Source organism: Wyeomyia smithii, chromosome 3 (assembly GCF_029784165.1).
Source record: "Wyeomyia smithii strain HCP4-BCI-WySm-NY-G18 chromosome 3, ASM2978416v1, whole genome shotgun sequence".
NCBI classification, from domain to species: domain Eukaryota; kingdom Metazoa; phylum Arthropoda; class Insecta; order Diptera; family Culicidae; genus Wyeomyia; species Wyeomyia smithii.
The window spans coordinates 98,561,476-98,575,964 of NC_073696.1; the positions used below are offsets into that span (position 1 = coordinate 98,561,476).

The 14,489-nt window shown below is 38.5% G+C and overlaps 2 protein-coding genes across 2 annotated transcripts in view; both read right to left on the reverse strand.

Annotated features, from left to right (window-relative positions):
- The window catches only part of LOC129732589 (serine/threonine-protein kinase ATM), a 37,009-nt gene that overhangs the window by 21,440 nt on the left and 1,080 nt on the right, over positions 1-14,489 (reverse strand). The gene's annotated exons all lie outside the window — the stretch shown is intronic.
- Positions 4,440-9,521, reverse strand: LOC129732590 (protein PAT1 homolog 1-like). The gene has a single exon (XM_055693583.1). The coding sequence runs from the start codon at positions 9,319-9,321 to the stop codon at positions 6,982-6,984; it is 2,340 nt and encodes a 779-aa protein (XP_055549558.1). The 5' UTR covers positions 9,322-9,521; the 3' UTR covers positions 4,440-6,981.

Here is a 14,489-nt window from a genome sequence, read left to right on the forward strand (position 1 = left end):
AAACACGAAGACGCAAGTATTTTCCGAACTATTTTGTGATTATGGCGAAACAAGCAATGATAAAGAAACTCAAAAAAGCAAACATAGTTTTCAATCAATAACTTCCATCGTAATTCACGGTTCAACAACATATTTGTTGTTATCCAAAAATGATAATGAAAGCAAAATCACATAATATACGTCAGATACAAAATCAGTGCAACAGCAAAGGCGCATCTAAGGCCCGATTTCTACAGAACTATGCTATCGCTGTCAAATCTCATATATTTAGAGCGTACCCAACATCTCAATGGTTCATGGTTCCCCTGGCATATATAAAAAAAGCCCACCAAAAATTCCATGCAACTTTAAACGGTTGCAGGAAGAATTCTTTACACCCTCGGAAAAAACAACTCTAAAATGAATAAGATTTGACGCATTTTTGTGAAAAGTGGAACAACTCATAAACTGAGTAACTCCGTACATACGCATAATTGAGAAACGAGGTGTTTTAAAAACTGAGTGATTGTTACTCGAAGATAAGATTGAACATACCTGAGTTTGTTGTTTTTACTGGCTAGAAAGCCTTAGAATATTTTACAAACGGGAGGTATTTCTAATCCTAAAACTTATGAAACACATCAAAAACAAATTCAATCGATGGGATTAAAAGCAACGATTTTAAATGTCAAATTCGTTCTCAATTCACACAAAATAATCAACACAATTAAAAATATCTAATGTTTTTAAACTTAAATTTGAACTCGAAATCTTCATGTAATTCACCACAAAAATCTCTTTGCAGGTTTTCGTATAATACTCGTTTTTGGTTAGGTATTCTACCAGAGGTATTCTAAGTAGAAAACTCGTCGAAAACTACATCAGGTTTTCTACATGACATCCCTGCTGAAGATATTATCAGCTACGGCGGCAACATCAATCGAGCCTGTGAAGATTTTCAGTTCCAGAACCTAACACCGGACCATTTCAAGTACCTCACTACTAAGAAACCGGAGACACCATGATGGCAATGCGGCAAATGCATTTTGTGAAGGACTGCTTTTTCAACAATCACCTTTCCAAGGATTGCAACCGCATTGGTTCCTGTTTGAAGAAGACGAATCAAACGATACAGATATCCTGAAGTCTCCTGCTTCTAAAGATCCACCAGCTGAACACGAAGAAGTTCAAGAGCTTCCTCCGCCACCATTAGAAGCTCCACCACAACTCATGGTGAAGAACAACAACCCCTCGATACTATTGAACAGCTACTAGATAATGAAAAAAATGTTCCTGAGCAGTTAAACAATGAAGAGCCAGAAACCCCTGTTCGACCTAGACGGCTCATTTCGCTGCCTTCCAGATTCCAAGAGTATTGGCTGTTTTAAGAGGGGAGATGTTACATTAAGGCAACCAGTGAAAAGTTGTCCTTGTCATCAGAGTGGAAAATTTGATTATTCTTTGTCCAACCTCGAATAGAAATAGATGTTCTTTAGTAAAAACTCTCGAATTCATTTAAAGCTTTGGACATATCAGTGATCAATACTAAATTTCATTTTTTTATTACAATTAACTAAACTGAACTGTAATTTAATTTACACTAAACGTACCGTAGAAAGATAACAATAACAATGTCGTTGAATGAAAAACCATCTTCCTTATATCCTCCGAAAGTCGCTTTTGAAAAAAAAAAGCGGACCTAAGTTGCCGTTCTTCACTGTAGTAACGCGGGTGCTGGAGAAGCCCAACAAATTCGTGGTAACAGATCTCCCGGCATGGAACCGTGCTAATCATTAAAGATATAGCTCTTCTTCTGGCTACGAATCACTTCATCGTAGATAATTGCGAATAGCTTCGACGCTGCAGATAGGCTTATTATGTCGATAATATCGATAATTCTTTACATTTCTCCTGTCGTCAACTTTGAACACGCGAAACATAAACGATTGCGTCTACTTACTTTACATTAATTTTATGGCGACAGATCGTTGAGATCCTATGCCGAATCCAGAATACGCCTCCACAAAACACGGTCGACAGCACACATCCAGTGCGTGCGAGGTCTGCCACGAAGTCATCGGCCTTCATCCGGCTCTTTGCTGAATATTCCGCCGGTCGCTTATCCACCATCCGCGCTACGTGGTCAGCCCACTGTAACCTGCCGTGTTTTATCAGCTTAACAATATCAGCGTGTTTGTATACTTCGTACAGCTTTGATTCATGCGCCTGCACCACACCCTATTTTCTAGTTTGCCACCGAGTATTGATCTCAGGATTCTACGCTCGAAAACCACAAGCCTTCGTTGTCCACGCCCACGATTCATGTCCGTAGAGCACCACCGGGAGGATCAAAGTCCTTGCGTACTTTGTAGCGCAAATTTCGTACGGGTCTGTAGGCTACGGGACCAAAGCTGGCTACGCAATCCGTAATAAGCTCTATTCGCTGTCGCAATCTCTCTCTGTACCTCGCGGATCCCCTTGTCACATGTCACAAGAGTACCGAGATAAACAAATTCGTCGACCACTTCGAAAGTATCCCAATACATCTCCACCGAAGCATCTACACCCGCAGAATTACCACGCTCTCTGCCAGCCACCATGTACTTCGTTTTGGCAGTGTTTATGGTGAGTCCAATTCTCGCAGTTTTCCTTTTGAGAGCCGTAAAGGCCTTCTTAACTGCTTTACAGTTAACACCAATTATATCAATGCCGTCCGCGAAGTCTAAAAGCATGTGGAACTTCGTGATGATGGTGCACCGTATTGCACCTTCTGAAGCTATGTGGAACGGCAACCAACAGTTTAGTTAGTTTTGTTGGAAAACCATGTTCAAGCAAAATTTGCCTCAGCTCGTTGCGTTTCACTATATTGTACGCCGCCTGCAAGTTGTGTTCTCGAAACTTGCCGAGGATCTGTTCCTGGTTCCTGGTATAGAAGCTCCTCGTGTCTTGCCTGGTGAAGCAATTCTCCACTTCTGCGAGGACGCGTTCATAGTGCCCACGTTTCGTACGGTGGTGAAGTCTCTTGCCTCCTAGTATTTCTTCAGCATCTGCGCGTCACACGATTATCTACTACTAACGTGTTGGCGTAGGCCCGGTTCTTCTCTTCCGTCACCTCTAGACACTCAGCCTCGAACCACCGCTATGCGTAGGTCCCGTTGTCATACCTATCACTTCCCGCGCTGTTCGAATCGATCGGAATCGATGTTCGGCCTTCGAAAAGACTGCATGTCTATGATGTCTGAAAAGTGCCGGCCGTCGGTCAGCATGTGGTCGATCTGGGAGCAGGTCTCTCCATTAGGGTGTCTCCAGGTGTGCTTCCGAATGTTCAGACGTGCGAAATGGATACTTCGGATGGCCATTCCCCTACCCGCGGCGAAGTTCACTAACCTCAAGCCGTTGTCGTTGGTGGTCGAGTGAAGGCTTTCCCCACCAATAATGGGACGAAAGAATTCCTCTCGTCCGACTTGTGCACTCATCTCTCCGATGACGATTTCATGTCATGTTGTCGGCACTCTCCATACATTTTCTCAAGGAGCTCATAGAACTCCTCCTTTACGTCGTCGGTTTAATCGCTTGTCGGCGCGTACACGTTGATAAGGCTATAATTGAAGAATCTGCCCTTGATCCTCAATACGCATAGACGGTCAATAATAGGCCTCCACCTAATGATACGTTTCATTTGGTTTGCTAGTAGCACAAAACCGAAGCTCCATTCCGCCACTGTCACCGCCATTGTAATTCAAAGTGCCCGCGGTCGGATCAACCGCTCTCCGGTTTTTGGCCAACGCACCTCTTGTATGGCTGCTACCTCCACTTTCACCTTCCGTAGCTCTCTGGCCAAAATGCCCATGCGTGCCGGTTCGAGCAGAGTCCCTACATTCCAAATGCCAAGTTTTTGTTTTTGCCGGGGCTGCCGTCTTGGGTGTAGCGGGCTAGACACCGCATTTCATAGTACAGCCGTCCGCTCTGGATCAGTCGCTGTTTGAGCCGCCCCTAACCTGGGGAACAGATCTTTTCTGGTAAGACGATGGACAGTAGGGTACCAAAGAAGCGGTCAAAAGTTTCGTCTTCTCAAAGCTTCACTTTTTGACCTATGCAAAAAGTAGAAGTAGCAGGTACACGAAATTGTAACAATACAAGAATTTTACTTTTATCCTAAATATCTAAACTACTTCCGATTTCGATCATTTCTTACCACCCGCGAATTTTTTATCGGTCAAAAAAGTGAAATTTTGGCCGCTTTGAGGCAATTGGCCCCTTCCCGAATTCCGACTGGGTTCAAATTTTGGATTAGAAGTTCTTTCGATAAGATGAAACTTTTAAGTTCTACCGCTGAACGAAATACGTCGATTTCCCATGGCACTCTAATGAATAAGTCACAAACTACTTTGATCTTAATTGTAAGCTTCTTTACGAAGGATTTCTTTTTAATTGAACATATTATATTTGATTTTCAGTAGGAGAACAAAATATATTTTCAACCTAGTGTGTTCCTAATAGCAGATATTTATTACAGGTGTGAAGAATGTCTGGAAAAACGATTACATATTCGTTATCATTTGTCGCACATCAGTGACGAAGCAGTAGTGGTATGGATTAATTATATGTAGGCATTATTAGAATTATAATTACTTTTAACATTTTAGAATAACAGCACGCAACTACTACAAAGAAGGTAGATAGTGAAAATTCGAGGACAATGTATCATTGTTTTAATAAATATTCTATGACGGTGTATAACGCAGTACTTAGTACACTTCAAGTGTTTTCTACCGAAATCTAATATGCATAAATCAAAGTAGAAAAAAAAATCGAAGTAGTCATCAAACTATGGGTGTTATTACAAAAAACGAGTCGACTGAGTATTTTAAAAAAAGACCGAGTCTCGTCGAAGCTTCTGTAATATGGCCCTATAATTCAACTGATTTTATTTTGAACCTTGAACACGTTAAAATCATTATTCTTAACTCAAAAATGGACCAATTCGGTTTTTTTCATTCTGACTTTACCAGAAAAAAATGGACTTTATCACGCTCCTTAAAAGAACTCAGAAACCCAACAAAGCGTTATAAGTAGGCATCCCTAATATGAGAATAACTTTTTTATTTGAACAAGTAGGGTAAGGAACGGCTTAAGCAGTGGCGCCTATTTTATTCAGTCGATAAAAACAGGCCTCAAACTGCTGAATTTTTATCAATATCGACAATTCCAATGATGGAAACGAAAATTTTGATTGTCTAGCTGTCTCACGAAAATAAGAAATACCGTTAATCACGAAGAAATCTGTGAACAAACATCAATCGAAATAAATCAACCAAATTGCAATCATTCAGACGCCACTCCGGGTGCTGAAAAAATCACCTGCAAAACAGATGGAAACTGCTTAAAATAGGTTCGGGGTGTTTGGAATAGTCTCCCTCAATTGGTAACTTTTACTGATTACTGTTAAAGTTTGCTAACTTAGTTATACAATCTAAAAACAACTTTGAGAGAGAAAAAGATAGAGATTGATATATTTATGTTTGAATTTCACCCAACACATTTCGAGTACTTCATCTCAATACACAGGCGGTCCCTAAAGCTGCTTAGAATATGTTCCCTACCCTATTTATAATTTCCGTAATTATATAGATATCTATTGATACTATATGTTTTGCGCACATTGAATTACTCACTTACTGTTGCTATTCGTTAAAAACAGTTTATCAAAATGGATAAAATATGCTATTCCACTCGGTAAAATCTTGTAATAAATTGTTACGAAGGCTTAAATTTATTAATTTGAGTAATTGCAAAAACTAGTGACTTCGCAATCAGCCCGGAATAGCAGTTTCAGGGTTGAATGCAGTAGAGGAATGAAGAAATGGTTCTGAGTGTTTCAAGTTTTAAAGAATGATGTGTAACATTGTTTATAGAAATTTACAAGTTAATATTACGCATGAACGGCGAATATTATGAGTGATTCAAAACATTGCATGTACCATGATATCCATTGAATGCCCTTAATGTTGTTTTAAAACCGTAATATTCGAGCAAAGCATGTTTGCAGATTTTCAAAATTTAATTCCAAATCCGTGCTAGATAACTAAGCAGTAAGAATATAACATATATAAAAACACAAAGTATAACGCACTAAGAAATCAACGATAATTTATTACCTACAAACACAAACGCTCGATAATACTGATTTGATCTGTATTTCATAAATTAAACCGCGTTTTTTTCTGACGCATACATGTATATGTTTTTAAATTACTAATTTTCCTGAAAATCTTCATTTGTTATTTTAAAAAACGTAACTTACTTTGAAAATACACAACTTGTTGTGAACCATTTTAGAAACTAGATTTCATTCAAAAGTTGAATATTTTTCAAGTAGAACGTGCATGAAAGCCGGTGGAATTCAATGTTTTCAGGAAATTTGGTGAATTTCTTATGCTTGCACGCCTCCATTCAGTTTTACAAAGCACATCTTGAGGGTAGATAAAGCTCATGAGAAATGTTACTATATAAAACAATAAATACTTTATGTTCGAGATTGATACTTCTTACTGAATAAGTTCAATCGTAGAAATAGTAACATTAGATTATGATTTCTGCTGTTCTATGCAAATGAGACCCTTTATTCGAAAAACAAAAACTTAATCCGTATTTTTTTACTCTTAACAAAATGTTTAACGTTCTGAATGTGAGTTGTACCAGACAACAATATGCGATGTGAAGTGAATGTTATTTGTACACGTTCGTTTGCCTAATATCGTATTAAATTACTTTTTATGTTTGCGGTAAGAATGGCTCTTCTTTTTAAGAATGCAAGCAACAATGAACTAACAAACTTAAAGTCTAAAAAGGTACAAAACTTTTTTTCTGTGGGGTCGCAGCAGAGCCAAGGATGGGGCAAATGTGCAATGTATCTGCACATCATTACTATAGTGGCAGTAATTATCTTTGAGCACACAAAAACTCACAAGAAGCTGATTCTCGCGTCTATGCCTAGTGGATTTAATTCTCTCGCTCGGTTGAGTCAGATGTGATGAAAGAAAGAAAATCCTCTCCATTTACTCGCTGTGGAAACCGTTCCAAGTGCGTTCGGATAGTAAGAATGATGCTGTTGTTGGGATCAATTTTAATAACATGCTGGGGAGCGATTGCTGCCGCTGTTGATCCGAGCAACTTTGTTATCATAGCGGTTATTATTTCCAGTCGTCGAATCCACTTATCTTGTTCACTGGGCGTGAGACCTGCAGCTGAATTTCGTGCAAAAAACGTTTCCATTTGAAATATAATAGTTATAATCGACGAGAGAAGAAATTTACAACCGGTGAGATGCAGCAGTATCTTTTCCGTAGCTATAATTTCGGCTAGGTAGAGAAGCTCCAATGGTTTGCTGTACTGTATATGTCGTTCGAATTCCGTGTACAGCGCAAAGAGAACTCCTTCACAATCATCTCGGTCTTTTTTGGTGAGAAAAGGTATTGACGAAAAGACAAGAGCCCACACATTCCATCGACAAGAATGTTCTCTTAGTAGAACAAAAACACGTCGCAGCAAAGATTTTCCCTTTCGCACAGCAAGCATTTGCGTTATCCTGTCCTGGGGTATGGCATTAATCAGCGCAGCCATTAATTCAACAAAAGTTTCAGAATCTGGGTGGGATGAGAGCGACGATTCAGTTTCCATTTGTTGCATTTCTTTTTCGCGCTTGTCCTTTGCCAATAATGCAGCTTCTATTGCCGTAGGATTTCGCATGTCTTCCATTTTCAAAACCAGCTTGAACACCGTTTCGATATGAAGCAGCACATGTCGTGACTTTCTCTGCATTGATAACTCCAAGCTAGCATTAACCGGGGATTCATTTCCGACTACGTCCATATCTATTATCTTCCTAGGAGCAGTCACACTACCGCACTGCAGTTTACCGAGAGAATTTTCGAACTGCAATGGCGTGTATGTTCTACCCTGATCTTTTTGCTCATTATTATTCTTGGACTCGGAGCTTCTGCGTTCTCGGATACAATTTCTCGCAAGCGATGACATCAGTAATAGCTGCGCGTGTCCTTTTGGTTGCGTGAACGGATGATTCAACTTGTTATCCTTGTATGTTTTGCTCTCGACGTTTCCTTTCAAAGAAGCCAATCTCTCTTTGTACACAGTGAAGTAATAATCGTTAATATATGGTGTTTCCGAGTTGAGTTGCGTTAATTGAATTCCCACGAGCCACTGTTTTTCGCGATTCGACATTAGGTTGGCATACTCATCAAAATCAGGTCCTCTGTATCTTTGCTGCTGTTTATGAAAGTTTTGGTGGTTGTTTTGCAGATGGTTATGGCGATTGAACAAAAGCATAGGATGATTTTGTTTTATCTCCTGTACCAGGCGTTCGTTGAATTGATTATTTTGCATATTCTGTTGAATAGGCGGCGGCTGAATGGAGAGAGGAAAACGTTGATGGGGAAAAAAGCCCAACTGATTTGCTATTGGTGGAATGCCTGGATGCAATGCTAAATTGTTTATTGGGGTGGTGTAATGAGCAGGTAGAAAACTGTACGGTAAATAACCGATTGGCAGCCGGGATTGGTGATTCATCAGTGGTGGTGGAGGAAACAATTGATTCCGGGCAGCAAGCAACTGTGCAGGAGGCACCACTGGTTGTAAAGGCAACTTTACCGATGGCAAAACATTAATGGATTTCTTGATGTCTTTGTTTCTCTGTTGAAATTTTTTTTGTTTCTCGCGATCTTTTAATTGTTGTTTTTGTTGCTGTTGAATTATGTTTCTTTCTACATCTTCGACCGAAAGCATTTTAACCGGTAATTGCGGCAGCTGACAATGTACTTCAAATGCGTCGTCTTTAATCGATTTTGTTCTTGCTAATTCGCAAGAAACACTTGGAATGACACTAGACAGGTCATAATTATTTTGCTGTTGCATCGATGCTGATTTCTTCACGGGGCTGCTCCAGATGCTTGGATCGAGCCGCAGCTTTGTGCTTATATCGTCATCTAAGCTCAGGTCCGCTGCACTGCTGATACTCTCCTCATCATCGTAAAATTCAAACTTACTCCAATGCAATTCCAACTCATCGTCGTCGAACTGTACCTTGCTTTCAATGTCAATCTCATTATGATGCAACAATTCATCACCTTGTTCCAGTCGAACTAATGTTTCGTGTATATTTTCCCAATCCCCTTTATCTGGATCCCCAAAGGTTTCATCATTCAAGGCATCATATTCGTCTTCAGAATTGTGATTTCGTCCACTGTGATTCCTCGTACTCCGAGAAGTATCATCGCCTTCATCGGTAGCAGGCATACTAGAGTCAAAACCAAAAAAGGAGTCCATCTTCCGGAAAACTGTGTTTAACTCATTTTATCTTTTCAACTCGTTTTTACGAATACCTAATACGCTGGCTTTAAAACACCTATTACTGATTTAAAACAGAAACATGTCTTAATTGAATAGAACTGTGATTTACGCGTGTTAAACTAGCAGGCAAAAGGCGAAAGAAAAATATACCTCTCATTGATAACACCAGCAAGCGATCAATGTCAAAAAATAAAATAGGATTTCCAGTTCGATTCATTGACCAAACAAAAGCAGTTGCGATGAATCAAAACAGCTCGCTACAGTATTGTCCCGCTATTCTGACTGTGAGAGGGAGCGTTCATATTTTACCTTATAGCTAATTCCTTTATTCCACCAGCTTACCATAGTTTTGACCTGGAGCCCACCTAACTGCTGTCAAAACACTTTTTTATGTGCATGAATTGACATAGGCTAAATATGTCGGTGATTTCGGTTATAATCAAAATTTTTATGGTTATTTGTAGTGCTTTTTGCACTTCACTCGGTTTAGCAGGCTACATTTCAAATCGAAGTGATTTAGCATTGATGTTAGGCTTTTAAAATTTTTGATGTTAGGCTTTTAAAATTTAAAAATTTCGGGTCCGTTTCCATTTCGAGCCCACCGTTTTTACAACGAAGTACCGACCAGGAAGGATCGTGTAACCAACATATTTGCCAACATGGCGTCTGTTTGCTTTGGTTTTTTGTCGCTTTACTTTTGATGAGTTTGATCGATGTAATGTTTAATGTATTCGGAACGTTTTTTTTATCAAAATTCGAGAAAACTTTTATGAATAATGTGTTGAATAGTGAAAATTTTTGGCAGCAACCTGTTTATTCATATTTTTTCATTTTTGTTCTCAGATTGCGATCGCGGACTTTCCGACCTGATAAAATTTGATTTCGAGCAATTTCAAAGTTATCTTGAGTCGACTGGAATCGATTAGTGTTGTAAAAATATTTTTGATAGAATAAATTCCTAGAGACAGCAGAACGTAAGATTTTATCATCAATTTGCAACCTGAGGGGTAAAAATGTTTCTTTTAGAAACCATCAATTCTTAAGTTTTTCAAAGTAACCCAACAGAAGTTTCTGTATTATCAGGCGCAATAGTCGAGTGCTGTGATTTGTCGGTAGCAGAGAAAACAAACGGAATAATCGAAGTATTAAAACAGGGGCCAAATATTGCTGCAAAGTCTTTAAAGCAGCAAGAAAAATACACACACGAAAGTAAATGTATTTCGAAACTCGAGGTCTCTGAATCTGTTTATTTTATTGATGGAGAATGCGGAGCAAGTTGTTCAACACCAACATACACCGTGAATGAATTTCTGGAATCTGAACATGAAGTGTCAAATACATTCAGCCCCGAACTAGCATTGGGCGATACGACGGAGAGTATCGATACTTCAGTATCGATATCCGAAAAATCAAAAATATCGAGATACCCAAAATATCGGTCAAAAAATATCGATACCAGAAGTATCGATACAATAGCTGAGATCATTTTTTGAATTTTTGATATTTACATTTACTGAAAACCAGTAATCGATTCAGTGATTCGCGAAAAAACAGCAAAACTATTTGCTGAACAGAAAACAGTAAATGAATGTTTGCTGGAATCCAGCAAAAGAATTGATATGGCAAAAAATTTACGTCAAGCTGTCATTAGTAAAACGCGCCAAATCGCTGTGCAGCTGGTACGGGATCATCGCTAAGCCCCTGATAGCGAATATGGGACCATAGCTAAGTCCTTGTTGGGCCAGATGAACTTAAAAGTTGAAATGATAATCATACATCTTTAGTTCAACAGTAATTTGCCTATGATCCGATGGGCGGATGGAATCTGGTGCCTGACGGAAACATGGTTCCCTTGAACTAACTGGTTAACCAGTAAATTGATTTATGCTTTGCTGAATGAACAGCAAATTGTCATAGCTGACAACCAGCAAGTTGTATTTTGTTTTACTGAACATGCAGCAAACGACCTGTCACTTTTATGCAATTGAGCATTACTGAATAATTAGCAAATTTCATTTTGCTGAAAAAATTTCTGGAGGCACAGCACATCAAAAATCAGCAAAATTTTGGTGGTTTCCAACAATAAAAATTTTATGTGCCGACTTTTTGTTGTTGTCCTGGTATTTATCCGCATTCTCTAGAGCAGCATGAATGACCTCACAAACAAATACATACAGGTAATGCAGAAATTCTGAGCTTTGGCAAACAAATGAATTAAACAACTTATATCTTCAAGATTTGTATTCACTGGTCCAATGGGCTGTGAAGCTCCCGTCTTATTTGTATAAATTATTGACACACTTCCATATTAATTGATGAGGAAGTTGATGACATAAAAAAGTTAGATATGTTAGCGAAAATAAGATAGTGAAGTCTATCGCTGAATTTTTCTAACTAATTAATATTGCAATTTTATTTTTCACTTGTACTCTAACTTGTGTCGACGGAAAGCATGAGTTAAGCCTGTAGTACACTCTTTGACCGAGCGTCAAGTATTTGTCTCTTTTTGACAGATAAAAATTTGGTCAAAGATAATTACAGTCGTCGTTCGCTAACTGCAACATGTTTACATTGCAGTTATCGAATGCCGTTCGATAAATGCAACACTTGACACATGCCAAAATTTAGAGGGAGGTCCGTCACTACCATTTTTGTTTTCAATGATGTCGAAATGTATTTTTTTAATGAAGTACATAGTAGCAAAAAATAGCAGAAAACTAAAATAGGTAAGCTTTTTGATTAATCAATTTGATAGTCATATTTCCGCATCATAATTTATTGCGTTTTAGTAACTACTTTACATAACCAATATGTAGGCGAAGATAAAGGTCATCACTACAGAAGACCATTTTACGAGACGATTCTGAACTCAATTCATGAATGAAATTTTGAAAGAAAGCTCGGAACCGCTGACATAACGCAAGTAAAAGCAACATCAATGTCAGCAGGATCCGTGACGTGAAAGCTAGCCAAACAATGCACAAGGAATTTTTTTTTTCTTATAATAATTACGGAAAGTGAACCACATAACATGGTGATTTGGCTTCATTGATTAATAGTGGAGATCTATAATCTCCCATCTAGAATGAAGAGACAACAAGTAAACGGAATCGAAAAAAATCGAGAAAAATGAAAAGTCCTTTTGAAATGTTTCTAGAGATTCAACAATTTTTATTTTCGAATGCATTTAGAGTCCTCCCGCGAAATTTGTCACTTCAATGTCAAATATGACTTTGACTTCAGATTTGACGGATTGCGGTCCGATAACTGCAAAGTTGTTGCAGATATCGGTCTTGCAGTTAAAAAGCGTTGCAGTTAAAAGACTTGCAGTTATCGAACGGCGACTGTATTTGTCACTCTCCGATTTTAACATGGGGCAAACACGGGCAAACAACAACCATGATGTCAAATAAATTTGTCCATTATGTCAGAAGGTCAAATATTTGACCATTAGACAAAGAGTGTACCACAGGCTTTAGTTTCCGCTTGCCAATATTCGATCTGAACAGTGTAACCAGAAAACTTATATTTGTTTTTGAAATACAGTCAAATTTCGCTCGTTGGGCTATGTTTAGTTGGGCTACGTTTAAGTTGGGCTCCCGCTCGTTGGGTTATAGCACATCTGTTCAACTGATGAACCAAAAACGAGGCAAAATCTCTTTATTTTAAGTATCGACATCTAGCGGTGGAGAGAATGCATTTTACATTCGAAATTTCATTACGCTTATATTCCATTCATTCAACAAAAGGACTGTATGAGCTCTCGCCGCTTTTTCGTCGAGAGAATCCTTTGTTCTCCCCGGTACTGGTATAGCGAGGGTGCCTTTTCATGATAAACGTACAGTACCACCCGCATACGTGCAACGGCTTTTATGTAGATATATTTTCAATGAATCATTGTTGCCCAAGTTGAAAACTGAATATCTTGACTAACGACAATCATTTTTTTACATTGTACCTAATGTCGTAAGCAGTGCTGGTACAGTGCGTCTGATATGCATTTCTAGCAATGTTAGGTATAAAAACGGTACGAGAAAAAAATATTGTCGTTGATCGAGATATTCGGTTTCCAAGTCCAGCGAAAATATTCAAGTAATTAGTTTGGTTAAAATAGTTTCAACAGTCGTGAGGTGTACGATCCAAAAAAAAATTGTTAAACAATGTTTGAATGGTTGAAAGATTTTTAGTTCAATTTATTCCATTGACCTTGATTGTGTATTGTTACTGAATTTCCGCTTTAAAGAACTCTTGAATGCGATTCTGTCTTAACTTGATTTTGGTAGATTCAACTATTCAAGATCACTTTTTTGTCTGGTCATTGAAGCAAAAAAAAATAAATTTTTGGTGCATGTTCAAACTATTGGAGCGAACTGTTCGAACGATGCACTGTAAAATCAATGTAGGAAGGAACAGCAAAAAATGAATGCGACAGCTTGGGCACCGATTTGCTGCAGAGTTTTGTTCGAAGTTGCATATCTGTTCTGTGGTTATAGCCCAACTAAATCGAAGCCAAACATCATTTCTGATAACGTTGAATTTCGTTTGAGGGGTTTGTGGATGCATTTTAACGCAGAAAGAAGAATTAATTCAAATAAAAACTAATGAAGCTGAGTATAAATGTAAACAAACAATATTTTAATCAATTGTTAGAGAAACAATATAAGTTTTGTGGCTTAATAATGCAACGTAGAGCTATGCCTATTTTTGAAAGTATTTGAGAACACGTTATTATTGAGCACTCCTTTTTGGCTTTAAATGTGTGGTTTAAGTAAATCAAATTTTGAATTTGGCCCTATGCTGCGCTTGGCTCAGATTTTGACAGTTCGTTTGGCTCACAACATTCTCTCTATCTATTTCTCCATCTAAGTTTTGCTAGTGCAAATAGACTTGTGCGATATTAATTCTGACAGTGGCAGCTTTTCAGTGGTTCCAGCTCGTATCAACTAGCTGGCATCTCTATCCGATTTGCTTTGCTTTATCGCAGCAAACATCGCAGCAGTTCTACGATGCGTGGGCTCCACTGACACTGACAGACAGCATAACATAGCGTATGAAAAGTGGCGGTGATCTCGTGTGCACATTGAGATGTTAGCCCTTGTAACATGGCGCGATGTCAGCTAGCTGGTCCGTATGCATAAAAGAAT

What these genes read in the sequence shown, in the direction of transcription:
- LOC129732590 (XM_055693583.1), bottom strand. Translation starts at nt 9,321, where the DNA reads ATGGACTCCTTTTTTGGTTTTGACTCTAGTATGCCTGCTACCGATGAA.